The 27,007-nt window shown below is 45.2% G+C and overlaps 2 protein-coding genes across 2 annotated transcripts; both read left to right on the plus strand.

Annotated features, from left to right (window-relative positions):
• Window positions 1–62: 62 nt before the first annotated feature.
• Window positions 63–9,053, plus strand: fastkd2 (FAST kinase domains 2). Its single transcript, XM_063009628.1, has 12 exons — window positions 63–151; window positions 968–1,628; window positions 2,360–2,466; window positions 2,549–2,657; window positions 2,743–2,866; window positions 2,987–3,126; window positions 5,802–5,974; window positions 6,326–6,489; window positions 6,780–7,007; window positions 7,557–7,641; window positions 8,619–8,733; window positions 8,883–9,053. The coding sequence occupies exons 2-12, from the start codon at window positions 1,017–1,019 to the stop codon at window positions 9,006–9,008; spliced, it is 1,983 nt and encodes a 660-aa protein (XP_062865698.1). The 5' UTR covers window positions 63–151; window positions 968–1,016; the 3' UTR covers window positions 9,009–9,053.
• A 1,317-nt stretch (window positions 9,054–10,370) lies between these two features.
• Window positions 10,371–25,292, plus strand: gtf3c3 (general transcription factor IIIC, polypeptide 3). The gene is made up of 18 exons (XM_063009627.1): window positions 10,371–10,472; window positions 11,813–11,900; window positions 11,995–12,212; window positions 12,851–12,974; window positions 14,501–14,692; window positions 15,288–15,453; window positions 15,602–15,749; window positions 16,309–16,456; window positions 16,556–16,656; window positions 19,130–19,301; window positions 19,393–19,595; window positions 19,680–19,781; window positions 19,867–20,002; window positions 20,959–21,184; window positions 21,286–21,476; window positions 23,972–24,096; window positions 24,228–24,380; window positions 25,041–25,292. The coding sequence occupies exons 1-18, from the start codon at window positions 10,371–10,373 to the stop codon at window positions 25,161–25,163; spliced, it is 2,718 nt and encodes a 905-aa protein (XP_062865697.1). The 3' UTR covers window positions 25,164–25,292.
• The last annotated feature ends 1,715 nt before the right edge of the window (window positions 25,293–27,007 follow it).

The raw sequence follows: 27,007 nt of genomic DNA on the forward strand, positions 1-27,007 counted from the left end.
CAAATAACTCCATCAACCCTATCTTAGTGTACTATATAGGGTATAAACTATGTGTCATGCACTCTTTCTAGTGTGCGATTGGAACGCTATTTTGAACACAGCCATCCAGCCGGTCCATGTGAGTTAACTGGAGAGGATAGCCAAGTGAAGGGTAAATTTGTTTTAATGAACTATACAGTTTAAACATTCGGTGCAGTATTTGTTCGAGTTTATACATGATTTATGATTTTACAATGCTTTTTATTTACTATAAATGACGGACATTTTTTCCATTTTAACCTTGTATTAGCAGCACACGCTAGCTAGCTTACTAGCTGTCATTACTTAATGTGGAAAGCTGGTTATATTTACCTCAGTCATTTATAATTCTACATTAGTGAATTAAATAGAAAACGAAGCGAAATATATATATTTTTCTATAAATTTGCTTGCTTTGTGAATTGGATAAAAACACAGCTTTATGAAAAATAGATATCGTGTGTTTACTTCAATAGTAGTTAACAGTGTTCCGCACAGTTAATTTGATCAAATTTTAGACAACTAACAATTGTCATGGCATGTTTTGTTTCCCAAAATATGGAAACATTTGCATTCACTAAGAAAAGGATGCATCGGTCAGTGCAAGGTCAGTTTTAAGCCTTGATGCTTCAGTCCTCAACTTCCTGAGGGGTCAATCAACACAAGTACGTCTTGTACAGAACAGGGTTTAATAGTGGTCGGTCGAAGCTGCTAGTTTCTCCTTAAACTTTGTAGGCAAGTATCATTATTTTAAGTGTAATCCGGGAAGCTACAGGAAGCCAGTAAAGCCATGGGATGAAATGACTTTTTATCACCAAAAAAACAATAGTAGAGGACCAAGTACAGAGCCCTGTGGGACTCCAGCTGAAAGATTTTGTGATATCTGGAAATGTTTGGGATTTTCTATTATATAGTAACAACTGATATCATTTTTACTCTTCTCTTTCAGGTCCTTTTGTATTCTGAGGCTGGATGCATTCTCCATTGCTTAGGACAGCATGAATGTGCTAAGATCACACGAGATGTTGAGGCTCGCTGCCTCCATTGGCCGATTCGCCGTACGTTCACAGATCAGGACTGGCGTCAGGAAGCACCTCTGCAGCAATGAATGTCCACTGGGCTCCAGCAGAACATCGCCCAGCTTCACCTTCAGCAGCGTTCGATATCTCTGTCAGCAGGAGGCACAGACTCCCACTTTTAAGGAAGGACCCGACGAGCATCTTGGTCTTCAGGTTCCTGCCTTGATGAGCTCCTGGAGTGAAGAAACCCCAAAAAAGGAGGTCAGATCGACGTTCTACCCGAAGCTCCAGGAGTGCCGCTCGCCGACAGACGTGTTGGACCTGGTCGATCAGTGCAACCTGGCTCACTGGAGCATCAGCAGTGGGTTGACGCGCATGTGGCAGACCACTAAGAAGATGTCGGACGAACAGAGGCGCTGCGAGCTCAGGCTCATGGCTGAACACCCGACCTTCGAGAGGCTGTGCCACAGGGCCAGGACAAATGCACCACGCATGCTGAGCCACGACCTGGCTTTCACCCTGCTGGCACTGGTCAAACTGGGCGTGTCTCAGGGCAGCTTTGTCGTGCAGACTGTGCTTCGCGTCATTCAGGTAACTCACTGCAGCCCCGTCATCTCAGTGGCTGATTAATTATACTGTAAGGCCAAAAGTATGTGGACACCTGAGCAAAAGCGTAATTTTGCTTACTTTTAAAGCCTTTTATGGCCTCGCCCCTTCCTGCCTTAACAAAGTCCTTCACCCTTATTGTCCCAATTGCGCCCAAAGATCCTCTGGCACGGGCCTTCTAGTGGTTCCCCGTTTTAGACTGGTGTCGGGACATGTAGTTCCTCAGCCCCCAAACTTTGGAACTGCCTTCCACAATCAATTTGTGATTGTATCTCCATCCCCTCCTTTTTTATAATGATGTTATTTGCTCAGTCCTTTAATATTTCCATTGTAAAGCGTCCTTGGGTATCTGAAAGGCGCTCTTTAAATTGAACGTATTATTATTATAGCATTCCAGAACCACAAGCACTAATATAAATAACAGTCTCCACTCTTCTTAGAAGGCTTTCCACAGGATTTCCAAAAAGGCCTTTGTGAGGTCAGGCACTAATGTTTACCAAGAAGACCTAGGCTGCATTTGACATTCCAATTCATCCCAAAATTGTCAAACCATGTCTTTATGGCGCTTGCTTTGTGTAGAGAATTATACAATATGACATTAACAGTTAGGATGGGTGTCTACATACTTTTGGTCATATTTAGCACTATTAAAAATGGTGTAAATTGGATGTTTATGGGACGTTCCCCTCTCCTCTCCTCTCCTGTGTTCTCTTTAGGAACGTCTGAACGACTTTGAGGACGAGAAGGCCCTCTCGATTTTGGCCGCCTGCCTCGCGGAGATGGAGCCTAGCAAAAACGCAGAAGCGCTCAAAGAGGGTTTGAAGTACGGCTACATCTAAAGCATGAGGTGAAGACCAAGCACCGTGTCTTATTTATACTGATCCGTCTGCCCTGTGTGTTCGAAGGCTCGTCCTGGAGGACCGGATTCCCACCATCCAGAGCGTGATGCTCCTCCACACCATGATGCGCCTGTTCGGGAAAGAAGCTTCGCCGGCCGTCAAGCAGAAGCTGGAGGTCGGTTCGGTCATTTCGGTTTGGACAGTGCTCACGATCTTTCCTGGCCGCGTGCACTGACGTTCTGCTCATGTTCTCTCTTTAGGCGAAGGCGCTGTCCATGACCGACACCTTCAGTCTTCCTAATGCGCAGTACATGCTGGACACGCTCGCCACCATGCGCCTGAACTCCAAGCCGCTGCTGGACACCTGCAGCAAGAAACTAGCGGGTAAGTCACGTTTGTAGATGCTAATAACCTTGCATCGTGTCGGGCAGCGTCTCCGATCACATCCTAGTGCCCTACGTAGTTAGTCGGCATCGACTTATCCCTGTCTCTTTGCTCTTCTAGAGAACGTCCACAGCATCCCCTTCACCAGGCTGATGGCGCTGCTGAAGGCCTGCCGCGAACTCCGCTACCGGAACCTCTCTCTGTTCACGTCCATCTCCGACTACCTGGCCAGCACGCTGCCCATGTGGTCCAACAAGCAGGTCAGAACCAGTGTTCATTTTGACAGCAAATTTTGATTTAGCTTTAGTCATAGTCTCTTGACTATAATGTCATTTAGTTTTAGTCATAATTTAGTCATCTGAATTGTTTTATAAAATATAAAGGGTGTAAAATGTAAATGCTTTGTCATCAGTTCCCTTGAATTATTTAAGTCATTATATACACTTACACAAAATGGAACATTTTTAATCAGTTATGGAATATTATTAATGTTTGAATGTGACCTTTATTTACCTGACCTGCTTATTGAGCTTAACAATAACAAAATATTAATGACCAGTAGTTCCGCTCTGCCTGAAACATACAGGGGTTGGACAATGAAACTGAAACACCTGGTTTTAGACCACAATAATTTATTAGTATGGTGTAGGGCCTCCTTTTGCGGCCAATACAGCGTCAATTGGTCTTGGAAATGACATATACAAGTCCTGCACAGTGGTCAGAGGGATTTTAAGCCATTCTTCTTGCAGGATAGTGGCCAGGTCACTACGTGATGCTGGTGGAGGAAAACGTTTCCTGACTCGCTTCTCCAAAACACCCCAAAGTGGCTCAATAATATTTAGATCTGGTGACTGTGCAGGCCATGGGAGATGTTCAACTTCACTTTCATGTTCATCAAACCAATCTTTCACCAGTCTTGCTGTGTGTATTGGTGCATTGTCATCCTGATACACGGCACCGCCATTGGATGCACATGGTCCTCCAGAATGGTTCGGTAGTCCTTGGCAGTGACGCGCCCATCTAGCACAAGGATTGGGCCAAGGGAATGCCATGATATGGCAGCCCAAACCATCACTGATCCACCCCCATGCTTCACTCTGGGCATGCAACAGTCTGGGTGGTACGCTTCTTTGGGGCTTCTCCACACCGTAACTCTCCCGGATGTGGGGAAAACAGTAAAGGTGGACTCATCAGAGAACAATACATGTTTCACATTGTCCACAGCCCAAGATTTGCGCTCCTTGCACCATTGAAACAGACGTTTGGCATCGGCACGAGTGACCAAAGGTTTGGCTATAGCAGCCCGGCCGTGTATATTGACCCTGTGGAGCTCCCGACGGACAGTTCTGGTGGAAACAGGAGAGTTGAGGTGCACATTTAATTCTGCCGTGATTTGGGCAGCCGTGGTTTTATGTTTTTTGGATACGATCCGGGTTAGCACCCGAACATCCCTTTCAGACAGCTTCCTCTTGCGTCCACAGTTAATCCTGTTGGATGTGGTTTGTCCTTCTTGGTGGTATGCTGACATTACCCTGGATACCGTGGCTCTTGATACATCACAAAGACTTGCTGTCTTGGTCACAGATGCGCCAGCAAGACGTGCACCAACAATTTGTCCTCTTTTGAACTCTGGTATGTCACCCATAATGTTGTGTGCATTGCAATATTTTGAGCAAAACTGTGCTCTTACCCTGCTAATTGAACCTTCACACTCTGCTCTTACTGGTGCAATGTGCAATTAATGAAGATTGGCCACCAGACTGGTCCAATTTAGCCATGAAACCTCCCACACTAAAATGACAGGTGTTTCAGTTATTTTGTCCAACCCCTGTATGTGCATTGTTTATAACAAATTGCATATTACATTCTTTATAAAACTGGGTACCATAAAAGCAGCTGTGCCGTTATGTTGCCATTATACTGCCAGCGGTGCCAGATGTTTCAGATGTGTTGTGTTTTTACCCGAGATCGTCGCCCCACATGGTTTACATCTCATCGTCTATCGTAATCTAGTTCCATGAGTAAAGACGGTTCACAGGCTGGTCTGGTCTTCCCGGGTTTAGAGTGTGGTCTTACCGCGGTACTGCACAAAAGATTAGTACTGATTGGATGGCTACCCGGCTTGTCCCGCCCCTCCACATACGCTAAAGTAGTTCTGATTGGATCTCTTCCTAACTTGTCCCGACCTTCCACAAAACTAAATCAGTTCTGATTGGATGTCGTCCCTGCCGAACGTTTTCGTCTCGTTTTTATTCGTTGGCGGAAGTGTCGATTCATTCCGTCATAGTTTTTATCCTTTTATGTAGTTTTTATTCAGTTATCGTCTCGTTTTTGTCATGAAAAAAAGATTCGTCAACGAAATTAACACTGGTCAGAACATCTCAGTGTCGGAACATGTTTTGCAGGAATAACTTCCCGGTTGGTGGCCAGCAAGCTATGATGGTGCTGAGCAGTTTAAGGAAGGTCTTTTCCTCCTCCAGCACAAAGCGGAGTTTAATAAAGGCCGAGTCTGACCACTTTTGAGTGAATTAAACTTTAGTGGTTTGCACAAAGCACTGATTTGAACCCTTTGAGATGAATTGGAACATTGATTGCTGGCCTGGACATTTCGCCCAACACCAGTCTGTTGTAGAGCAGACCAGAATCACAATACCCGTAGTTTTGGAATGATGTGTCCAACGAGCTCATAGCCAGGTGTCCACATACTTTTGGACACATTGTATAAAAAAATATGGTTATGGCTGTCGGAATAATTAATGTCCATATTAATGTTTGCGTTAATGACGACCCCATGGGCAGAACGTAAGCATTGGCGTTCACAGGGACGGTTACTCGGTCCGAACGCGATTTGTGATGTCATAGTTTGGCCCCATGACCCCACAGAGGACTCGCCGACCTCACAGTTCATCCGCAGTGTTTTGCTGTTGCTTTGCAGATGCTGCTCATTCTGTTGGAGTTCAAGGGCCTGAGGTTTCGTCCCGTCGCTCTGCTGGACGCCTTCGCCGAGAGAGTCATCCAGAAGCCGGACAGCCTCACGCTGCGAGACCTGCTGGGCGTCCTCAAATCCTACTCCTTCCTTAACCACCACCTGAAGGAGAATCATCAGGAGTGAGCGAGAGATGTTTAATCAGCGTTATGTTATGTTTTGGACGTCATACAATTCAATTGACGCCTGTCTTATCTCATACACTGGGTTTTCAAACCCTGAAAGGGCCGTGAGCTGAAAAAATAAATAGATGTGTACGCGAATCCCCAGGTGGAGCGAACCGGGAGCTCTGGTTTCCTCCCACAGTCCAAAAACATGCAGTCAGGTTGATTGGAGACACTGAAATGCCCTATAGGTGAATGGGTGTGTGTGTGTGTGTCTGCGTCTGTCCTGCGGTGGACTGGCGCCCTGTCCAGGATGTTTACCGTGTGCCTTCCAGCAACCAATAACACCGGGTTTCGGTTTCTTCGCAGGTTCCTGAGGAGCGTGACGCAGGTCCTGGAGTCCTATCTGTCCAAGATGTCCGGCATGGAGCTGCTGAGGGCCGTCAGCTGTCTGTGCGTGTTTGGCCACTTTCCTCAGGCCCCTCTGGAGAAGATGCTTCAGGAGGAGACTCTGAATGAGCTGCTGCAGAAAGGTGAGGGTCTATTTATTACGGTGGGTCGCACTGTCGCCTCACAGCAAGAAGGTCCTGGGTTCGATCTCCAGGTGGAGCGGTCCGGGTCCTTTCTGTGTGGATTTTTCTGTCATGAATGTAACCAAAGTGTGTAAAACATGACGTTAAAATCCTAATAAATAAATAAATATTTAATAATAGACGGCCTCTCTGCAGTACCAGCTTAGGCTACCAGGTGGCGCTGCCCACCTATTAGAAACCAGCTGCTTTAAACAATAAACCTGATTTAATTGTGTTTTCCCAACACACAGGCGGTCCGGTGTACGCACGAGTGGAACGGATGCTGCACACACTTGACCTGTGTGTACGCCTGGACGAACCCCCTCTTCCCCCCTCGGCCTCGCCCATCCCACCCCTGCACCGTTCCCTCTCTCCACACGAGCTGCCCGCGAACCCTGCGCTGATCGGCGCCCTGAAGGGCTTGGTGGGCGAAGACGCTGTGACCGAATCCGTCATCAGAGAGGGAATTTATTTCATCGGTAAGCTGATTTTCATATCGATATGGACACCTGTCCATGAGCTTGTCGGACATTCCCTGACCGACCCTCGTCCTCGCTTTGAGCACAGTGGGCGGGGCTGAAGCATCTAAACTTAATCCCTAAGGCCTGTCCACATACGTTATGGACAAAAGTACCGGGACGCTTGTTTTAATAACTGTATTCGTGTGTTTCAGCCTCTACAATTGCTAACAGGGGTGATAAATCAGTTATATAATGGAAATGATATGTTTCAGCAACAGTTTAGGGAAGGACCAAGTTCCAGCTTGACTGTGCACACAGCGAGTTCTGACCTCAGCCCCACTTAACAGCTTTGGAATGAACTGGAACGCCAACATCAGTGCCCAGCCGTACAAAAACCCTTTTGACTGAAGGGGCACAAATTCCCACAGTCTTGTAAGAAGCCTTTTCAGAATAGTTATATAAAGATCTCATAGGGTTGCCAACAAGCTCATGGTCACGTGTCCAAATACTTTTGGCCATATAGCGACAGTATAACGTTTCTAATGTGCAATGAACAATCTGTTCCAGACTGTGTGATCACCGTGCCTCCTAAAACTAAAGAGAGCTCCAGCCTTCACGAGGAACAACGTGGACCATCAGAAGAACCCACGAGGTACCTCATAGTCTCACAAAATAAATGCCACACAAGGTTCACATTCCTGCTCTGATCAGTCATAACATTAAAACCACCTCCTTGTTTCTACACTCACTGTCCATTTTATCAGCTCCGCTTACCATATAGAAGCACTTTGTAGTTCTACAATTACTGACTGTAGTCCAGCTGTTTCTCTGCATGCTTTGTTAGCCCCTTTCACCCTGTTCTTCAATGGTCAGGACCCCCACAGGACCCCCACAGAGCAGGTATTATTTAGGTGGTGGATGATTCTCAGCACTGCAGTGACACTGACATGGTGGTGGTGTGTTAGTGTGTGTTGTGCTGGTATGAGTGGATCAGACACAGCAGAGCTGCTGGAGTTTTTAAACACCTCACTGTCACTGCTGGACTGAGAATAGTCCACCAACCAAAAACATCCAGCCGACAGCACCCTGTGGGCAGCGTCCTGTGACCACTGATGAAGGTCTAGAAGATGACCGACTCAAACAGCAGCAATAGATGAGCGATCGTCTCTGACTTTACATCTGCAAGGTGGACCGACTAGGTAGGAGTGTCTGACAGAGTGGACAGTGAGTGGACACGGTGTTTATAAACTCCAGCAGCACTGCTGTTTCTGATCCACTCATACCAGCACAACACACACTAACACACCACCACCATGTCAGTGTCACTGCAGTACTGAGAATCATCCACCACCTAAATAATACCTGCTCTGTGGTGGTCCTGTGGGGGTCCTGACCATTGAAGAACAGCATGAAAGATAGACTACAGTCAGTAATTGTAGAACTACAAAGTGCTTCTATATGGTAAGTGGAGCTGATAACATGGACAGTGAGTGTAGAGTGTAGGGGGGGGTAGTTTTCACCCCCTTACATTCTGGAAGCCTTATCCAATCCAGACGTCCCCTTTAATGCGTTCCACGTTTTGTTCTGGTATTGTAGGAGGAATTATGACCTCACTGTTTGTCGTTACAGGATAGCGGTGCTCTGTGTTTCCCCGTCCTCTTTTTGCTTCGGTACGACCCATCCATGCGGCGCTCTGGCACTAAAAATCCGCCACCTCAAGCTCCTGGGCTACAATCCAGTCCTGGTAAGTCCCAGTTACTGACCTGTCACTTTCTTTTAACAAACACACCTTCCAATATTCTAGCTCATCAGATCTTTTTGCTCCTAAATTCAGCATCCGTGCTACTGAACATTTTCATATCCGTCCTAATTTTATTCTTCTGGGTTTTTTAGATGCCACTGCAGGAGCTGGATAACCAGACTGGTGAAGAGAGGATGAACATGTTGAAGAAATGTGTCCTTCCGGATCAGGAAGGTTGCAGGACGGAAAATGTGATGGAAAACGGTTCAGGACTGTGAAATAGATGCTGATTTTCATTAAAATGGTTTACCGTGTATCTTTAAGTGTGCTTGTGTTTATCTTATTTTCAACTGACTTACACTCACTGGCTGCTTTATTGGAAACACATTGGGACACATTTTCATAGATAGGTGGATAGACGGACGGACAGACAGGTAGATAGGTAGATAGGTAGACAGACAGACCGGTAGACGGATGGATGGATGGATAGACAGACAGACAGGTAGGTGGATGGATGGATAGATGGATAGATGGATAGATAGATAGATAGATAGATAGATAGATAGATAGATAGATAGATAGATAGACAGGTAGGTGGATGGATAGATAGATAGACAGACAGACAGACAGTTTTACATTTTCAGCATTTTAGCCAAAGTAACTTACAGTACTGTGACGGTATACAGTCTAAGCAATTGAGGGTTAAGGGCCTTGCTCAAGGGCCCAACAGTGGCAAACTGGCAGTGGTGGGGCTTGAGACAGCAACCTTATGATTACTAGTCCAGTACCTTAACCGCTAGGCCATAACTGTTAGATGGATGGATCGATAGATTTAAACCTGAGTTTTACATATATTAACTACAGTGTAGTTATTAATTATGAAGGATTTAAGGTGATACAGTAATACAGTGGAATAATGACGTAATACAGAGTATAAAATCACACAGACGGATCGAGATCTTCAGTTTATACATCAGAACGGAGAAAAAATCTGATCTGACTGACTTGAGTCCTTACTGGTGTCATGTGGGCTACTCTGAGTTTATTAGAAACTAATCTTTTAGGAGTTTTAGCCTCAATAGTCTAAAGTTTACACAGAATGGTAATAGTTCTGTTAGGCAAGATCAGAAATCTAACCCTGCACTGTGCTTTGCACTGGGGGCCCAGGAAATTATTAGTATTTCTTGTTTAACTCGTTCTGTATTCATGGTACAAATTTAATCAATAAGAACTCGGCACCTTATAGATAGATGTGGGTGATGTGAGAGGACGACTGGCCAACTCATGCCTAGGGAGCTTAATGTGCTATAGTGGGCCTTGGTGCCATGTGTTTTCATGCTCCAGACCCACTGCAGCCCTGACCAGAAAGGCAAAGTAGCTAGCGAATACTAATACATAAAGAAATGATGTAAATGTCTCGTTTTCTCGGTCACTGCGGTGCATTTTGCCGTGTGAGCACCGAGCGGCAGCACCACGCTGTTTATTCTTCTTCAGAAGCGAGCGTGAGGAATCAGAGCGCTCTGATTGGACAAACGAGACCACGTGATATGATCACGTGATACACCGAGTCTCGGACAAGATGAACGTCAGGTAGCAGAAGAAAGCGTCAAATATAAGTCGCTTCTTTACAAATACGAAACATGGAAGAGTCCGCTCCCGAGCTCATCGAGTATTTGGAGGGCAGGATTTCATTCGAGGAGTTTGAAAGACGAAGGGAAGAAAGAATAACAGGAAGGCTAAAGGTAATTCGGTTTTTGTTTGTCCAAATAGCGCCATACTCCCTACACAAGTGCACTACCTAGTGTGCTTAGTATTATTACCCTACTGGCTTATACTACTATAAAGTGCACTTCTTAAGGTTTAGAGCGTGGTTTAGGATGCAGCCGCTTATTTGTACGTTCCTTCACTGTTTCTATGTGCCTTAATCAGAGTGAATATAATGTAATTTAGTCAGTGTGACGACCGAACACCCAGTTTAACTCTAACCTGCTTCTTAAGCCCCTGTTTATTTAATTTAGACCAGTTAAATGTGATGCATGAGCCACTGTTTAATGCTAAGATCTTTCTGTACGGAACACTGTTAATGTTAACAGGAATCCATACAGGGCCATCAAATCTTTATCATCCAACCCTTATCCACATTATTCAGTATTTACTGACATTACATGGTAAATTTGTGCAGGGATTTAATCGTTTTAGGACCCTTATACACAATCTCCTGCAATAATCCTCCATGTTGAAATAAGTTTACACAATTAACATGAAACTCACAAAAATGTGACATTCTCTGCATGCTTTGTTACCCCCCTTTCATGCTGTTCTTCAATAGTCAGGACCACCACAGAGCAGGTATTATTTAGGTGGTGGATGATTCTCAGCACTGCAGTGACACTGACATGGTGGTGGTGTGTTAGTGTGTGTTGTGCTGGTATGAGTGGATCAGACACAGCAGCGCTGCTGGAGTTTTTAAACACCTCACTGTCCCTGCTGGACTGAGAATCGTCCACCAACTAAAAATATCCGGCCAACAGCGCCCCCTAAGGTCTAGAAGATGACCGACTCAAACAGCAGCAATAGATGAGCGATCGTCTCTGACTTTACATCTACAAGGTGGACCAAGTAGGTAGGAGTGTCTAATACAGTGGACAGTGAGTGGACACGGTGCTGCTGTGTCTGATCCACTCATACCAGCACAACACACACTAACACACCATCACCATGTCAGTGTCACTGCAGTGCTGAGAATGATCCACCACCTAAATAATACCTGCTCTGTGGTGGTCCTGTGGGGGTCCTGACCATTGAAGAACAGCGTGAAAGGGGGTAACAAAGCATGCAGAGAAACAGATGGACTACAGTCAGTAATTGTAGAGCTACAAAGTGCTTCTATATGGTAAGTGGAGCTGATAAAATGGACAGTGTGTGTAGAAACAGGCAGGTGGTTTTAATGTTATGGCTGATCAGTGTAAATAACATGCACATGTGTGACATTGGTCCTTGGTCATGAATCTGTACCCATAATGCACTGTGCACTAGTGAGTATGAACTGGGTACATTCTCATTGTGTGTGTTTCTGAATTAGGTGGATGGAGAAAATGACTTTGATATGAGTTATGATGCCATTCCTGGCACGTCCAGTCAGTACAGTGGAGCCTGTAAACCTTTCACAGGTATAAACAACGAATATAAGCTTTAGTCAAAACTATGTGGACAGCTGACCACTGCATTGTTAGACATAGTGACCGAAACATTTTCCTTCTGTAGGCGGTGCTGAAGACGATGTCAATCCATGTGTTCAGAAGGCCTTCGCCTTCATGATGGGGGAGGAAGATGAGGAGCTGCAGGATGAAGACATGGATGATGAGGACGGTGACGGAGACTGGAAGGACATCGGAATGGACGAGGGCAGCAACGAGGTCACACCAGGAGACGTGCTTGCACTGGAGATGGAACTGAACCGGGAAAACAAGAAGATGATGAGGGTGGGTTCAGATGCTTTATGTCTTTTTATTTGAGTAAGACAGTGGAGCTACAAGCTAAAGTTGCAAACAAGTGCCTGATACCTGACCATGAGTTTGTTGGACGTTCAAATCCTTGCATTCTGACTATAACAGGCCTTTCCACAAAAGTGTGTATAGCCATACAGAGGGGCTAACTTCATATTATGGTTCGCCTCTCCAATCAAAGATTAGAACTGTCCAGACAACTGTGGTTCTTCATGCTTTTGAACTCTGGTGCTGGCGAAGACTTTTTGAAGACCAAATCAGACCTCTCACTTGAAGATACCAGATAACCACATTTTTATTTGGGACACAGTATAAGAAGAACTAGTTCATTGGAAATGACAGTTGTGCTTGAAAGAATTGGACGGCCAGCAACAAGATGGGTAGATACAATTAGAGGAACAATAAACAAGCCATGTAGAAACCTGAAGACCCCAGAAGTAGACAGGATGTTCAGGAGAAACACCATTCACATGGTCACCAGGAGTCACTCGACTTGGCAGCACTTGACTGTAATAATACTGGTTAGCAATATTTTCCTAATAGGGCCACAGATCCTAACAGAGAGACGTTCTTTTGTTTTTTTATTTAGCAATTTGTTTTTCGTCGGTCTTTAGGAAAAGAGGGCCCGCAGTAAGCTCCCTCGCGCTCTCCGAGGCCTGATGGGTGAAGCCAACATCCGCTACGCTCGCGGAGACAAGGCCGACGCCATCCTGATGTGCATGGAAATCATCCGCCAAGGTGCGTTTGTGTTATCCGTCTGTCTGTTCATCAGGATTTTAACCTAAAGAGGTTTAACAGGACAGCATTAACTAGGGTTGCCAACCGTCCCGTAAAATACGGAATCGTTCCTTATTTGGAAACTAAACGTTGTTTTCCGCATTGAACTGATACTTGACGCGCTTTGTTCCGTATTTTTATCAGTGGGAGAGAAACGCTGCAGATTAGACTGAGACGGGGCGATATGTATGAAACGGAAGGAAACTGCTGCTACCGCGGGAATTAGAAAGCGTTTGGTTATTATTTTATGTAGTGTTCACGTTTGGTCTTAGTAACGCCGTGTGTGCGCAGGTTTATCAGCGTAACAACCTGTTTATTACCCTGCTGTTTGAGTAGTGCAGTGGGCAGAGCGCATGGCGCATACTTTTCCGCCCTAGGTTCAAATACAGCTTAGGGCGAAACTAAAGTAAACTAAACTAAAGTAACACAAGCAGCGCTATGGGGCGCTGGGGTGGGCAGATTTTCTCACTGCACCCCTGAGCAACACAGTCTAGAACCGGGGCTGCATGTCAGTGTGAAGATGGATTATGTAAAAATGGATTATGTAAAAATGGATTATGTAAAAATGTTTTTTGCACCATTGAGATGGGGGTTGTCCCCCACCCCCCCCCCCCCGGAAACACCCGCCATCCCACCCCCCACCCGCCAGCCCAGGGTGTTCCTTAGTTCCAGTTCAGTACAGTTCAGTAAGTTGGCACAAGCTGTTCCAGAATGTTTTTTTTTTCCACAGCAGTCAGGTGAATACTGAGTCTCATCTAGTGTATGGCAATTAGGAAAATACACCTTGGGGGAAAACGGCTAACCCCCCAGAATCCACCCCACCCCTAAATGCAGTCCTTTTACAGATTGTTGACAGACTAACTGAATGCGCTCTGCTCTATTCCTCTTAAAACATGAAGAGATGGAGATGATCGTGACCCTTACAGTCTTGTGAGGCTGTTCATCATTCTTCGTACATAATTAACTTCGTCAGAAGCAGAAACGTCACAGTGAGACTCGAGTGCTGCCACGCCTACAGTTTTCCTAAAACAAATCGGCTTGTGCAGGCATCTCGATCTGCAGCATCAATGAGGAACTCGTTTGAGCATGAAGGAACAATGAAGTCTAGAATGTGAGATCATCTGTCCCTGAGCTGAAGTAATTGGGTTGTGCAACCAGATGATAACGATCCAAAAAACAAACACAAGTTCACGGCGGATTGGAGGTGGATCCGAACTGAAACGAGCAGCGTGTCTGGTCTAAAGTGGCTCTGACTCCACAGTGATCGTTAAATGATTTGATAACCTTGTTGTGCCTAAGGTGTTTTATGTGTAATGCTGTGTTCTTTGAGGATTTAAATCATTTAGTGTGTCAAATATATAAAAATAAAGGCATTTTGAAAAGGCGCAATTACTTTTTCATGTCTCCATATCTGACAACAGGTGAATCCCAGAGCATGTCATGTTTATATTAGTAATAATGAAGAAGTCCTGTCTGGTTTCCCTCAGCTCCTCTGGCATATGAACCTTTCTCCACGCTGGCGATGATCTACGAGGACGAAGGCGACGCGGAGAAGGCTTTACAGTTCGGCCTGATCGCTGCTCACCTGAACCCGAGCGACTGTGACGAGTGGCTGAAGCTGGCCGACATGTCGCTGGAGCGGGACAACATCAGACAGGCCATCCTCTGCTTCAGTAAAGGTCCGGATTAACTAGGATTAATGCTACTTGTTTAAAAAAGCAATGACTGGCCGCTCAGGTGGCGCAGCGGTAAAAAGAAACGCGCTGCAACCAGGGCTGGATTCTGAGAGCGTGGTATCGAATCCAGCCTTGCTTTACCGGTTCGAAGCTGAGTGGCTATATGAGCAACGATTGGCCGGTTGCTCATGTGGGGGGTGGGACAAAGAACCGGATGTGGGTCTCTCTCTGTCAGAATGCGATTGCGTTCTCTGCCGGCTGATTGGAGGCGCTTACACAGAGATGGGAGGGGGTGCCCTTAGGGTGTGTCTCTCCGCATGCAACACTGGGTGGCGCCAAAACTCGTCAATGTGTGGGTGGCAAAGATGCATCTGGCTGCTGCTCGTGTTTCGGAGGGGATACGGGTTAGCTTCAATCACCTCCGTCAGGGCAGGGTTCGGCATAGACAGAGAGGAAGCACGATGCTAATTGAACAATTGGATGCGCTAAAAGGGGAGAAAAAGGGGTAAAAAATAAAAAAAAATTAAAATAAAAATAAGAAAGCAATGACTGCATGGTAGTCTCGATTAATTCTGGATTTTTCTCTGTGTTCCTGTAGCGCTTAAATATGACTCGACGAACGTGCGCTACCTGTGGGAGCGCTCCAGTCTGTACGAGCAGGTGGGGGAGCACAGGCAGGCCATGGACGGCTACCGGCGCATCCTCACGCTGCTGCCCCCTACTGACGGGGAGCACTTCATGCAGCTGTCTCGCGACATGGCCAAGTATGATATGCGTTGAAGACGCTTTGTTAGAAAGGCTGGACCAGAATTGAACTGCAGTGATTTCGAGTGTAATGAACCTGTTGTGTCTGAATAGTTTGCTGGCATGACATGTTTAATATTGAGTGTGTGTGTGTGTGTGTGTGTGTAGGAGCTACTACGAGAGCAGCGATTTGCCCTCGGCTATCGGGGTGATGGAGGAGGCTCTGTCCCGCCACCACGAACTCGTCACACATGAGTGTGTGAACATGGCGGCCGAGCTCTACATAGCAACACACCAGTATGGTAAAGCGTTAGAGGTGAGTGTGTGTATGTGTATGTGTGTATGTGTATGTGTGTGTGTGTGATAATCTTGAGTACGACCCTATGCAGCTATTTAAAAGTACTACAATACATAACATAAAGGTGATACTGTGCACAGTCGAGCAAGCTTTGAATCATCACATGAATGTATGTAGCAAGCAGGTGTTCCTAATAAAGTGCTCTGTGTGTGTGTGTGTGTGTGTGTGTGTGTGTAAACGTGACTCAGACTTGGTTCCTCCAGCTCTCCGAAGTCACCATCTAGCATAGTTGAAAAGAATTACAGTTATTACACTTATTATAGTGACAGAGACGTAGTGAAACATGTCAGAATCTGATTAGGATTTTTTTGCCTCTCTAAGCATCCTCCTCACTGAGAAGCAAAAAATGGAATTTGATGAAGTTTTTTTTTTTTTTTTTTTTCCCTAATAATCATGCAAGTCGTGTCGTCTTATAAAATAGACGATGAGTGTATGTAGCAGGCAGGCGTTCCTCATAAAGTGCTTGATAATAAAGTGTGTATGTAAACGCTTGACGTTTGGCCGTATTATCTCGCAGGCCTTGCTCGTGTTCTGCAACATCGCACTGGTAAGGAAGGACGACATGCAAGAAGCGGAGGAGCAAGCAAGATCAAACACTGTGGAGAAGAAGGAGGAGATCGAGGAGGAGAGGACGAACGATCTGAATATGCCGCCAGAACCGAACGGTGAGGACGGAACTATCACAAACCTTCAGATGTTTTCTCCGCCGAGGTCTTCTGCTTCTGCATGTGTGTCCTCATGCTGCACTGTTCTTCACTCTGCAGGAGAGGTCGTGGAGGTGATCGTTCCTGTAGAAGTTCCTATAGACATCAGGGTGAAGCTTATGGTCTGTCTGATCCACCAGCACGTCTACAAACCCCTGGACGTGAGTCCTTCTCCTTACGCGCATCTACACTCCCGTGTACACGTGCAGGTTTCTCCTTCGTGGTTTAGATTGGATTAGAATGGAATGGGATTGGACTTGAGATGATTAGATTTACATTTACATTTTCAGCATTTCGCAGACGCTTTTATCCAAAGCGACTTACAGTACTGTGACCGTATACAGTCAAAGCAATTGAGGGTTAAGGGCCTTGCTCAAGGGCCCAACAGTGACAACCTGGCAGTGGCAGGGCTTGAACCAACAACCATCTGATTACTGGTCCAGTACCTTAACCACTAAGCTACGACTTGTGAGGTTGGAATGCAGTGGAATTGAGACAGGGTTTGATGGTCTTGTATCGGATAGAAGAAGGCAGACGAGGAGGGACTAGAGCACGTTTGGTGCGATTTGATGGGATCGGATGGATGTAGGGCTGCCGCGATTGGTCGACCTAGTCGATGACGGTGCATCGTTTTTAAAGCTATGTTTATAAATGATCCTTTTTAATTTCTACGTCTCCATTCATATAAGTGTTCCCACCAACAGACTTAAGACCCCTCATAAAGAGTTATAAGAGAAGATAAAATAAGACTTTATTGATCCCCTTAGGGAAATTAACTTGTTACAGCAGTATGAAGACAAGAATACAAGAAATACAACTACGTAAAAAATATTGCACACACTTTATAAAATATCTAAAGAATAATATATACATTAAAAATATGCAAAATATATTAAGTTATTGCACTTATTGTGAATAGGTTACATATTGCACTTGTTATTACACCCAACATGAAAGATTAGGAATGAGTGATATTATTATATATTATTATTGTTGTAAGCTCTGATGGCTGTGGGAATAAAGGACCTGCGGTAGCGCTCCTTCTTACACAGGGGGTGGAGGAGTCTGGTACTGAAGGAGCTTGTTAGGTCTCCTACAGACTCATGTAGTGGATGTGTGGTGATGTCCAGGATGGATGACAGCTTGGCTATCATCCTCCTCTCTCCCACCTCCTCTACAGGTTCGAGAGGACAGTTCAAGACAGAGCTTGCTTTCTTGATTATGTACATGAGAAATGGCAAGAGAACTGGGACTTACAAGACAATATCAAACTCAGGAAAATTCAACAAAGCGTACAACCGTACAAAATGAACTATACCCAGAAGAGGGGGGACCAAGTAGCCCTCACACGGTGCAAGATAGGACATTCAAGACTCACACACGGACATCTACTGAAAGGAGAACAGGCCCCAAAGTGCCTTCATTGCTCAACTACCCGATCATTGAAACATATTCTATGTGAATGCAAAGTTTTTACCCAGGACAGAAATCTGTACCTGATGGAATCGGACATAAATGACATTTTTAGGAAAACTGCTCATTTTAAGATTTTAAAATTTCTGAAAAGCATAAAATTGAAACTTTTGTTGTTATTTTAACCTTTACAGTTTTGATGCGCATGTAAACAACTATATATCTCTGTATCCTAAAACACCTTTTTTTAATAAGAATGTTTTAAAACATACAAATGGCACGTCATAGAGATGCTCTAAATACAGAGCTTATAATGGTGATAAAACTCAATCAAGCGTTCATATGATTCCCTCAGCACTACCTGCTGCGTGCATGACCAAAGTCGTGTCTGGTCCGGTCACTGGTTAGCGGCATTAAGCACAGTCTTAAAAAATGCCGTCTGCAGCCGTCAGAGGACGATTGTAGAGCTTTCAAAGAGAAGATCAAAGTTCTCCAAGACCCAAATCATCAAAAGTTTGGTGATACTTAAAACTGGCACAAAAGTAAAAGCTTGTTTGTTCACTGTGCAAAGCTTTGATGGGACCACACCAGCACCGGCGCCATGTTGCACGTCTATATTGTTTCATTACGCTTCTTAATCGCGGAGATCTTGGAATAGCGTATCTCTTAGCGAGTTCAGTTAGACCGCCGCGCACTTTGCTGCGTTGGGCTCAAAGCACAAAAAGCTTCTCATGTGAAACACTTACCACTTTATTTACATGGTTTAGTATGTGAAGTAAGTGTTGAGTGAATGTGGAGGTTAGAATCTGAGCTCATTCTGTCGTTACTGAACGTTGGACTTAATGAGACGTGGCTACATCTAACTATTTTATTTCTGCTATAAGTTGAAGCACTTTGCTTTGTGTACGGAACACCATAAACACGTGCTGCACTCTGTTTAATATGGAGCACTTGAGAATGTGATAATATGGACATAAACCCTGTTTACATTTAGTTCTGTGTTATATTATTATGCCGTACAGTCTGTTGTTAAAATAAAAGAAGCGTAAATGAGATTCTGAATTAAATTAATTGTTAGATTAATGAAATGAATCATTTAGATTAATCGACTAATCGATAAAATAGTCTATAGATTAATCGATAGAAAAGTAGTCGTTGGCAGCCCTACTCGGACGTTTCAGGTGATCAGATCTTGATTGTTTAATCTTTGGTTCTCTGTAGGACATGCTGACGTCTTTGATGGAGCAGAGCCCGGAGGAGCTGGGCGATCTGTATCTGGACGTGGCCGAAGCCTTCATGGACGAGGGCGAGTACGGTTCCGCCCTGCCGCTGCTCTCTGCGCTCGTCTGCTCCGAGAGATACAACCTCGCCGTGGTGTGGCTCCGTCATGCAGGTACACACAGTGTTCGGGGCTTTTCGTTGAGCCATCTGCCCGTTGATTGTTTTGATTTCGGCTTCATCTTGCCTGCTGTGTGATCATTTAGAGTGTCTGAAGGCCCTTGGGCATCTAGAGGTGGCAGTGAAGAGCTACAGTAAGGTGGTAGAGATGGCGCCGCTGCATCTGGAGGCGCGTCTGGCACTGTCCACCCTGCAGCAGCAGCTGGGCAGGCCGGAAAGTGCCCTCGAAGCGCTGGAGCCCATGTACGACCCGGACACGCTGGCCCAGGACTCCTCGGCCGCCCAACAGGTCTGTGCGGCCGCTCACGTTTCGTTTGTTAATGCATTGCCTCGTGTGTGTGTGTCGCCTTCCTGACATCGTGGTGTGATTCAGGAGCTGAAGTTGTTGCTGCACCGCTCCACTCTGCTGGGATCTCAGGGCCGAATCGAGGACTATATAGACACGCTGCTGACCATGCTGTCCATGCTGCTGAAGGTTTGCTTATTTTATCAATTATGGTTGACGTTGCAGTGAAATCGCTTACTCAGAATCGTTCACGATCTCTCGTTTCCGCCTACAGGTGGCGATGGTGAGAGCTCAGGTGTGCCTGATAGCTAACAGATCGTCCGGCTCTAGGCACCTGAAGCTCATCAAAGTTTCCAGAGACAAGCTGGCGGAGATCGAAGACCAGGAGGCTGCGTACATGGACGTGACTGGTTAGTATTTTCTTAAACTACGTATATTAAGAGGCCAATAGGATTAAACCCCCATTCAGAGAAGACAGAGAGTCCAACAACTACACCATCAGCCATAACATTAAAACCACCTCCTTGTTTCTACACTCACCATACATTTTATCAGCTCCACTTACCATATAGAAGCACTTTGTAGTTCTACAATTACTGACTGTAGTGTATCTGTTTCTCTGCATGCTTTGTTACCCCCCTTTCACCCTGTTCTTCAATGGTCAGGACCACCACAGAGCAAGTATTATTTAGGTGGTGGATGATTCTCAGCACTGCAGTGACACTGACATGGTGCTGGTGTGTTAGTGTGTGTTGTGATGGTATGAGTGGATCAGACACAGCAGCGCTGCTGGAGTTTTTAAACACCTCACTGTCACTGCTGGACTGAGAATAGTCCACCAACCAAAATTATCCAGCCAACAGCGCCCCGTGGGCAGCGTCCTGTGACCACTGATGAAGGTCTAGAAGATGACCGACTCAAACAGCAGCAATAGATGAGCGATCGTCTCTGACTTTACATCTACAAGGTGGACCGACTAGGTAGGAGTGTCTAATAGAGTGGACGGAGAGTGGACACGGTGTTTAAAAGCTCCAGCACAACACACACTAACACACCACCACCATGTCAGTGTCACTGCAGTGCTGAGAATCATCCACCACCTAAATAATACCTGCTCTGTGGTGGTCCTGACCATTGAAGAACAGCATAAAAGGGGTAACAAAGCATGTAGAGAAACATATAGACTACAGTCAGTAATTGTAGAACTCCAAAGTGCTTCTAAATGGTAAGTGGAGCTGATAAAATGGACGGTGAGTGTAGAAACATAGAGAAGATGTGGAAGAGGTGGATCGTGTGGTGGGTTAGCATAGCACTGCGTGACCTAAGCGCATCAGCCTGAGACGGTTTTGCCGTCGTTTGTCTGCAGGTAAAACGAGCGTGCTGTCTCGGGAGGACTGGTGGCGGCTGCTGCTGTGCTGTGTGGAGGCGCTGTGCCAGGAGAAGCGTTACGGCGAGGCCGAGCTGCTCGTCGACTCCTCGCTCGAATTCTACTCCTTCTACGACGTCCGGGTCAAACGCAAAGAGCTGGAGTACATGGGCCTGAGCGCCGCCTTCCTGGACCGTAACTACCGCAAAGCCTACGACTACATCAGGTCGGTGTCCGGACCGAGGGGCCGCGCACTCCTCCTGCTGTGTTCCTGCTCGTACGCTACATTCGTTTTACGTTTGTTTGTTTGTGTGTCGGTCGTTTCAGGTTGATGTTGATGAGCGACGTGGACCGAACTCAGCTGTGGAACACTTTCAGCCAGGTCACGCGGCACTCTCAGGACGGCCGGCACCATCGCTTCTGTTTACGCCTCATGCTTAAGAACCCCGAGAACCACGCGCTGTGCTTACTCAACGGCCACACGTCGCTCGTCTCCGGGACCTTCAAACACGCCCTCGGTACGGCCTGGACTTACAGATGCTCTTACAAGTGTATTACGGGGTTCATATCTGTGTTGGAATATCAACGGTGCTGTATGATTGGCCGTGTCTGAGTGAGATGGGTGGTCAAAACTGTGAGATGGATTGGCACCCTGTCCAGGGCATTCCACTGTGGAACTGTGCCCAGTGTATCCAGGTGGATACAGGTACGTTTGAAACCCTAGCAGCTCCCCCTGCAGGATCAAACTACCACATAAAAATCAGCATGAGTTAAAGTGCATGTACAGTAGACCCTTGACTTATGAATTTAATTGGTTCTGAAGGGCTGTTCTTAAGTCAAAATGTTCGTTAGTTAAACCTATTTTTCCCATAATAAATAATGTAAACAGAATTAATCCGTGCCAGACCTCCCACACCCCCCCTTATCTAACCTCTGTAATGTTATAAATACAAGTGTTTTCCCTTAAATCTTAAATTATAGAATAGACATTACTGTAATAAACAATAATACACAGTAGTACTGTACATAAACACACCACATTTCATACATCACAATACATTTCCTTCTTTTTATATAAAATGTATCTACCAGAAACAACAATAACTCTCATATTTCTCTCATATTTCCTTCTTTATTTCAGTAATGTTGTATTTTGTAGGTGTAATTGCACGAAAGAAAGACGAATTCCTTCTTCTCTCTCACTCACTGTCCCCTCTGTCTGATACACAGTGACACCTACTGGCAGGAGTAATTATACAACAACAAATGTAATAGATTTTTTCATTTACTCACCGCTGCGCTCTCTCTGCACCTTATTTGGGGACATTTTAATATTGAAAACACTGGAAAAACATCATCCGCTGTGCGAATGTTCACTCACTGCTCACATATTTATATATATATATATATTAGGGCTGTCGAAGTTAACGCAATAATAACGCATTAACGCGATCTCAATTTAACGCGATTTAAAATAGTGCCGTTAACGCAAATTCTATACAGGAAAAATTTACCTATACAGGCAGTGAGTGCCATGTACAATTACATCACGAAGACCCGCATTGTTATGTTTTGTACTTAACCACGAAATACAAATGACACTAGTTATGTGGAGAACGTGTTTGTCTTTATTGCTTAATCCACAACTTGGAGCATCACACTTAAACATAACACGCCGTCACCCGCTGCTCACCTGATACACATATCAGCTCAGTGACGTACAACACACAGTGGTAACGTGATACGCAGATCACGTAAATGATATATATCACACGCATGATAATAATAAGCTTTTTTCTCTCTTAATTTTCCCTGACAAGTCAAAAACCAAAATATAGCAACCTTAACATTATGAGGAAGAATTTCAAAGATATTCCTTTGCAATACTTTATCATTTCAAGAATAAGATACAGACTGACCAACACTATTAAGCCAAATCAGCATTGAAAATTGACTTTACTTTTAATATCCTTCTACAATGCTGGTGCTTCTTAAAACTGAATATTTTCTTTTAAACAGAAGTGTTATTTAAATGCTATTAAATTGTTTTCCAACAAAATCCGCCCAATTTGGCGGATAACCGCCCAATCTGGCAACACTGGAACGTGTTATTATTATCGCGTTAACTTCGACAGCCCTAATAAAAACGTATTCTGATATCCAGTTAGCAGCGTAGGGTTTATATAGCAGCAGGTAGAATAAGGTGAGAATAAGGTGCAAAAACATGCAATATTGTGCAAAGATGCGAGTAATATAGTCGCTAGTATGAGTTGTCGGAACCCAGGGAACAAGACTGTGTTGATTGTGAATGAGTTTTTGTGTATGTTAGTGTATGTACACCGATCAGCCATAACAATAAAACCACCTCCTTTTAAAAAAAAAAAAATGCGATTAATCGCGATTAACTATTTAAAAATTTTAATCGTCGTGACGTCATGTGTTCCGCGAATTTCGGTTCATAATCCGAAATTTGTTTGTACGTTAAGTTGAAAAAGATCGCTCGTAACCCGAAATGTTCGTATGGTAAACCGTCCGTAACTCAAGGGTCGACTGTGTTTGTTAGCTATTTAAAAGCAAAAGCTACATTATGCCATCAACATTTACAGCATTTAGCAGACGCTTTTATCCAAAGCGACTTACTAGTGTATACACTGCATGCAATTCGGCGCTAAGAGCCATGCTCAAGGGCCCAACAGTGGCAATTTGGCAGATGTGGGGCTTGAACCAGTGACCTTCCAGTTACTAGTTTTGTATTTTAACTCCTGAGCTACCACTGCCCTAATATTGACCAGTAGGGGTCGCTTTTGCAGCACCCAGAGAGCAATTTACTCCGCAGACATGGTCCATGGTGTTAACTAAGCATCAGTAGTGAATACTACTGGCAGTATGAGTAGTGTATGTGGTTTGGGACACAGCAGAAATCCAAATGATGCAAAATGGTTAAAAAATCGGAGAACAGAAGCTACTTTGTGAGCACGGTTTGTTTTGTTTTGTTTGTCTTATTAATGAGCAGGTCAGTACATGCAGGCGTTCAGGAATCAGCCGTCCAGCCCCCTGCACAGCTTATGTGTGGGTCTCACCTTTTTTCACATGGCCTCCCAAAAGTTTGTGACCAAAAGACACCCGCTGGTGCTGCAGGTAAGTCTTTCAAACTAATAAACCATGATTTTAGAACCTGTGTGTGTGTGTGTTTTTAATTCCCCTTTTTCCTCCAACATGGTCGTATCCATTTCCCCAGCTGTATCTCCTCTTTTTTTGTCTGTCTGCAGGGTTTCTCCTTCCTGTGGCGCTACGTGGAGCTGCGAGGTCACTGTCAGGAGACTCTGTATAATTTAGGTCGAGCTCTGCACCAGCTCGGTCTGACCCACCTGGCCATCCACTACTATCAGAAAGCCCTCAGCTTCCCCCCACTCAAACTGGAGGTGAGTAGACAGCAGTCCAATCGTATGTGGACACGCCTTCTAATTACCGAGTTCAGGGGTCACAACAACAAAGCGAGGTCTATAAAGACCCGCCCTGATCACAACTCAAATGAAGACCTTTGGGATGAATTAGAACTTTAATTGCGTGCCAGGCCTTCTCGTCCAACCCTGTACCTGCCCTCTCGAATGCTCTTTTGACTGAATGGGCAACAATTCCCACAGACATTCTTCAACATCTTGAAGAGCTAGAATTGCTTTTCACTAGAGCAGAGGCTGTTAGTAGTGCAAGGTGGGGCCATTCTTTATTAATTTTTGGAAGAATGGTCAAAAATTCCCATAAACACACTCCTAAACCTTGTGGAAAGCCTTCCCAGAAGAGTTGAAGCTGTTATAGCTGCAAAGGGTGGCCGACATCATATGAAACCCTGTGGATTAAGAATGGGAGTCACTCAAGTTCATATGTGTGTGAAGTGGTTAAAACGTACACACAACACCCCTGGTGACTGGATTTTCAATTCTGTGCAAAAGTTTGTGCACCCCTGGTCAAATTCCACATGGTGTTTGTGTATTCTCATCAGAGATCGTGTCTGGCCTTGCAGGACTGCATTTGATTCTCTTGAAGTCGTGTAAATAGGATCATTTGCCTTGTTGTGTTTGCAGGGCATCGAGGAAGATCAGGTGGACCTGCGCCGAGAGATCGCCTTTAACCTCTCGCTTATATACCAAGCTAGCGGCAACAAGGAATTGGCTCGCTACTACATCTACACGTACTGTACTGTCTGACGATGAGCTGTGTGTGTGTGTGTGTGTGTGTGTGTGTGTGTCTGTGTGTGTATTAAATACAGTGTGCAGAAATGATGTCAAATATTTTTCTACTGTATTTTTCCAATAAAATTATTTATTATTGCTATATAAAAAGTTTCTGCAGTGAGTTTAGTGAATTAATTTGACCTTGGACAGTAAAGTCATCTGATGTGAGGCAGGAGCTGAGCTGTAAATGAGCTGTAATAAATCAGGCATGACCTGATTGGTGGGTTGGTTCAGTCATGGCCAATTAAATGTTATTGTTCTCATTGCGCCCACCACCACCACCCCTGATTGAGGGGGATGAGGCATTGACACGCCCACTCTAATCGGTTCTTTTTACCTGGTGGTAGTGAGGTCTCACGGAGTGCATTATTGGGTGTGGAGAGCAGGCGCCTCGACCGGACTTGCACCAGGAGTATGAGGATCCCTGTTTTAGCCATTGTCCCTCCTTTGTACAGACACACAGCCAATCATGAGTCTGCGTGCAGGCGACAGGTCAACTGATCGAGTCCAGATTTAAACTGGTGGGCAGGCGTGTTGTACCGCTGCACCACCTGATCACCAAAATTGGCGACTTTTAACCCTTTAACGGTCTGTTCAACCATTTAGTTGAGCTTACTTTGAGTCTTAATACTTAAGCTATTTAAATAATCAAATCATATAAGTAATAAATTTGTTTGGGGTCGTATGAACTTCTTGATTGACGTCAAAAATATGGGTCAATGCCGATCAGGTGGCGCAGCGGTAAAAACACGCGCTGCAACCGGAGCTGGATCTCGAGTGCGTCGTATCGAATCTCAGCTCTGCCTTACCGGCCGAGGCTGAGCGGCTATATGAACAACGATTGGCCTGTTGTTCGGATGGGCGGGACTAAGGGTCGGAAGCGGGTCTCTCTCTGTCGGAATGGTGCGGTTACGACCTCTGCTGGCTGATTAGAGGCGCCTACACGGAGATGAGGAAGGAGTGCTCTTAGGGTGTGTCTCTCCGCACGCAACGCTAGGTGGCGCGACACTCGTCAGCGTGTGGGTGGCAAGATGCATACGGCTTGCTGCTCATGTGTCGGAGGGGATGTGGATTAGCTTCGATCTCCTCGGTCAGGGATCGGCAGAGGCAGAGAGGAGGCATGATGCGTGATGCTAATGGGGGAGATTAAAATATATATTAAAAATATACAGTATATATATGGGTCAATGGTTTTAATAAAACAGCCTTTCTACTCTACAGGTCAACTTAAAGCTAGAGGCTGAAAATAATCCATAAAAGTCGCATCATTTTTCAAATGTTTGGTAGGTTCATTAAACAATACTGTGTGCACTAGTAAAAAATATTGGTCCCAAGAAATGCTATTTTAAACATCATGCATATTTCCACACTCCAAAAACTGGAAATGGTTGGAAGAACACGACTAAGAGTCCAAGATATACGTAGACTTGACCTCCACATTCCACAGATCTCAATATGATCAGGCGTCTGTAGGACGTGCTGGATGAAAAACGCTGATCCTTGGAGGGGCCCAGCTGAAGACTTGCATCACTTCAAGGATCTGTTGCTAACGTCTTGGTGCCAGATACCACACAGCACTTGCAGGTCTTGTGGAGTCCAAACTTCAGCGATCTATTAAGGTGGTGGTTTTACTGTTCTGGACTCTGGCTGATCTGTCTGTGTGTGTCTCCTACAAGTCTGTTTAAGGTATTTTAGAAATGTGGACCCCACGCATACTGATCCAGGAAGTCTGATGCCGTTCTAGAGCAGCTTCTGAAGGTGTGTCCGAATAAAAAAAATCACCCATCTGTCCTGCCTCTTGTCTCTCAATGGGTTGC

The sequence above is a fragment of the Trichomycterus rosablanca genome, chromosome 15, assembly GCF_030014385.1.
Source record: "Trichomycterus rosablanca isolate fTriRos1 chromosome 15, fTriRos1.hap1, whole genome shotgun sequence".
Lineage (NCBI taxonomy): Eukaryota > Metazoa > Chordata > Actinopteri > Siluriformes > Trichomycteridae > Trichomycterus > Trichomycterus rosablanca.

Excerpts from the sequence above, each read along its gene's own strand:
- gtf3c3 (XM_063009627.1), top strand. The coding sequence starts at position 10,371 with ATGGAAGAGTCCGCTCCCGAGCTCATCGAGTATTTGGAGGGCAGGATT. Across the intron at positions 12,975-14,500 it reads CATGGAAATCATCCGCCAAG|CTCCTCTGGCATATGAACCT; the intron begins GTGCGTTTGTGT and ends GGTTTCCCTCAG. Across the intron at positions 15,454-15,601 it reads CTGTCTCGCGACATGGCCAA|GAGCTACTACGAGAGCAGCG; the intron begins GTATGATATGCG and ends GTGTGTGTGTAG.
- fastkd2 (XM_063009628.1), top strand. The coding sequence starts at position 1,017 with ATGAATGTGCTAAGATCACACGAGATGTTGAGGCTCGCTGCCTCCATT. Across the intron at positions 6,490-6,779 it reads GAATGAGCTGCTGCAGAAAG|GCGGTCCGGTGTACGCACGA; the intron begins GTGAGGGTCTAT and ends CCCAACACACAG. Across the intron at positions 8,734-8,882 it reads TGGGCTACAATCCAGTCCTG|ATGCCACTGCAGGAGCTGGA; the intron begins GTAAGTCCCAGT and ends TGGGTTTTTTAG.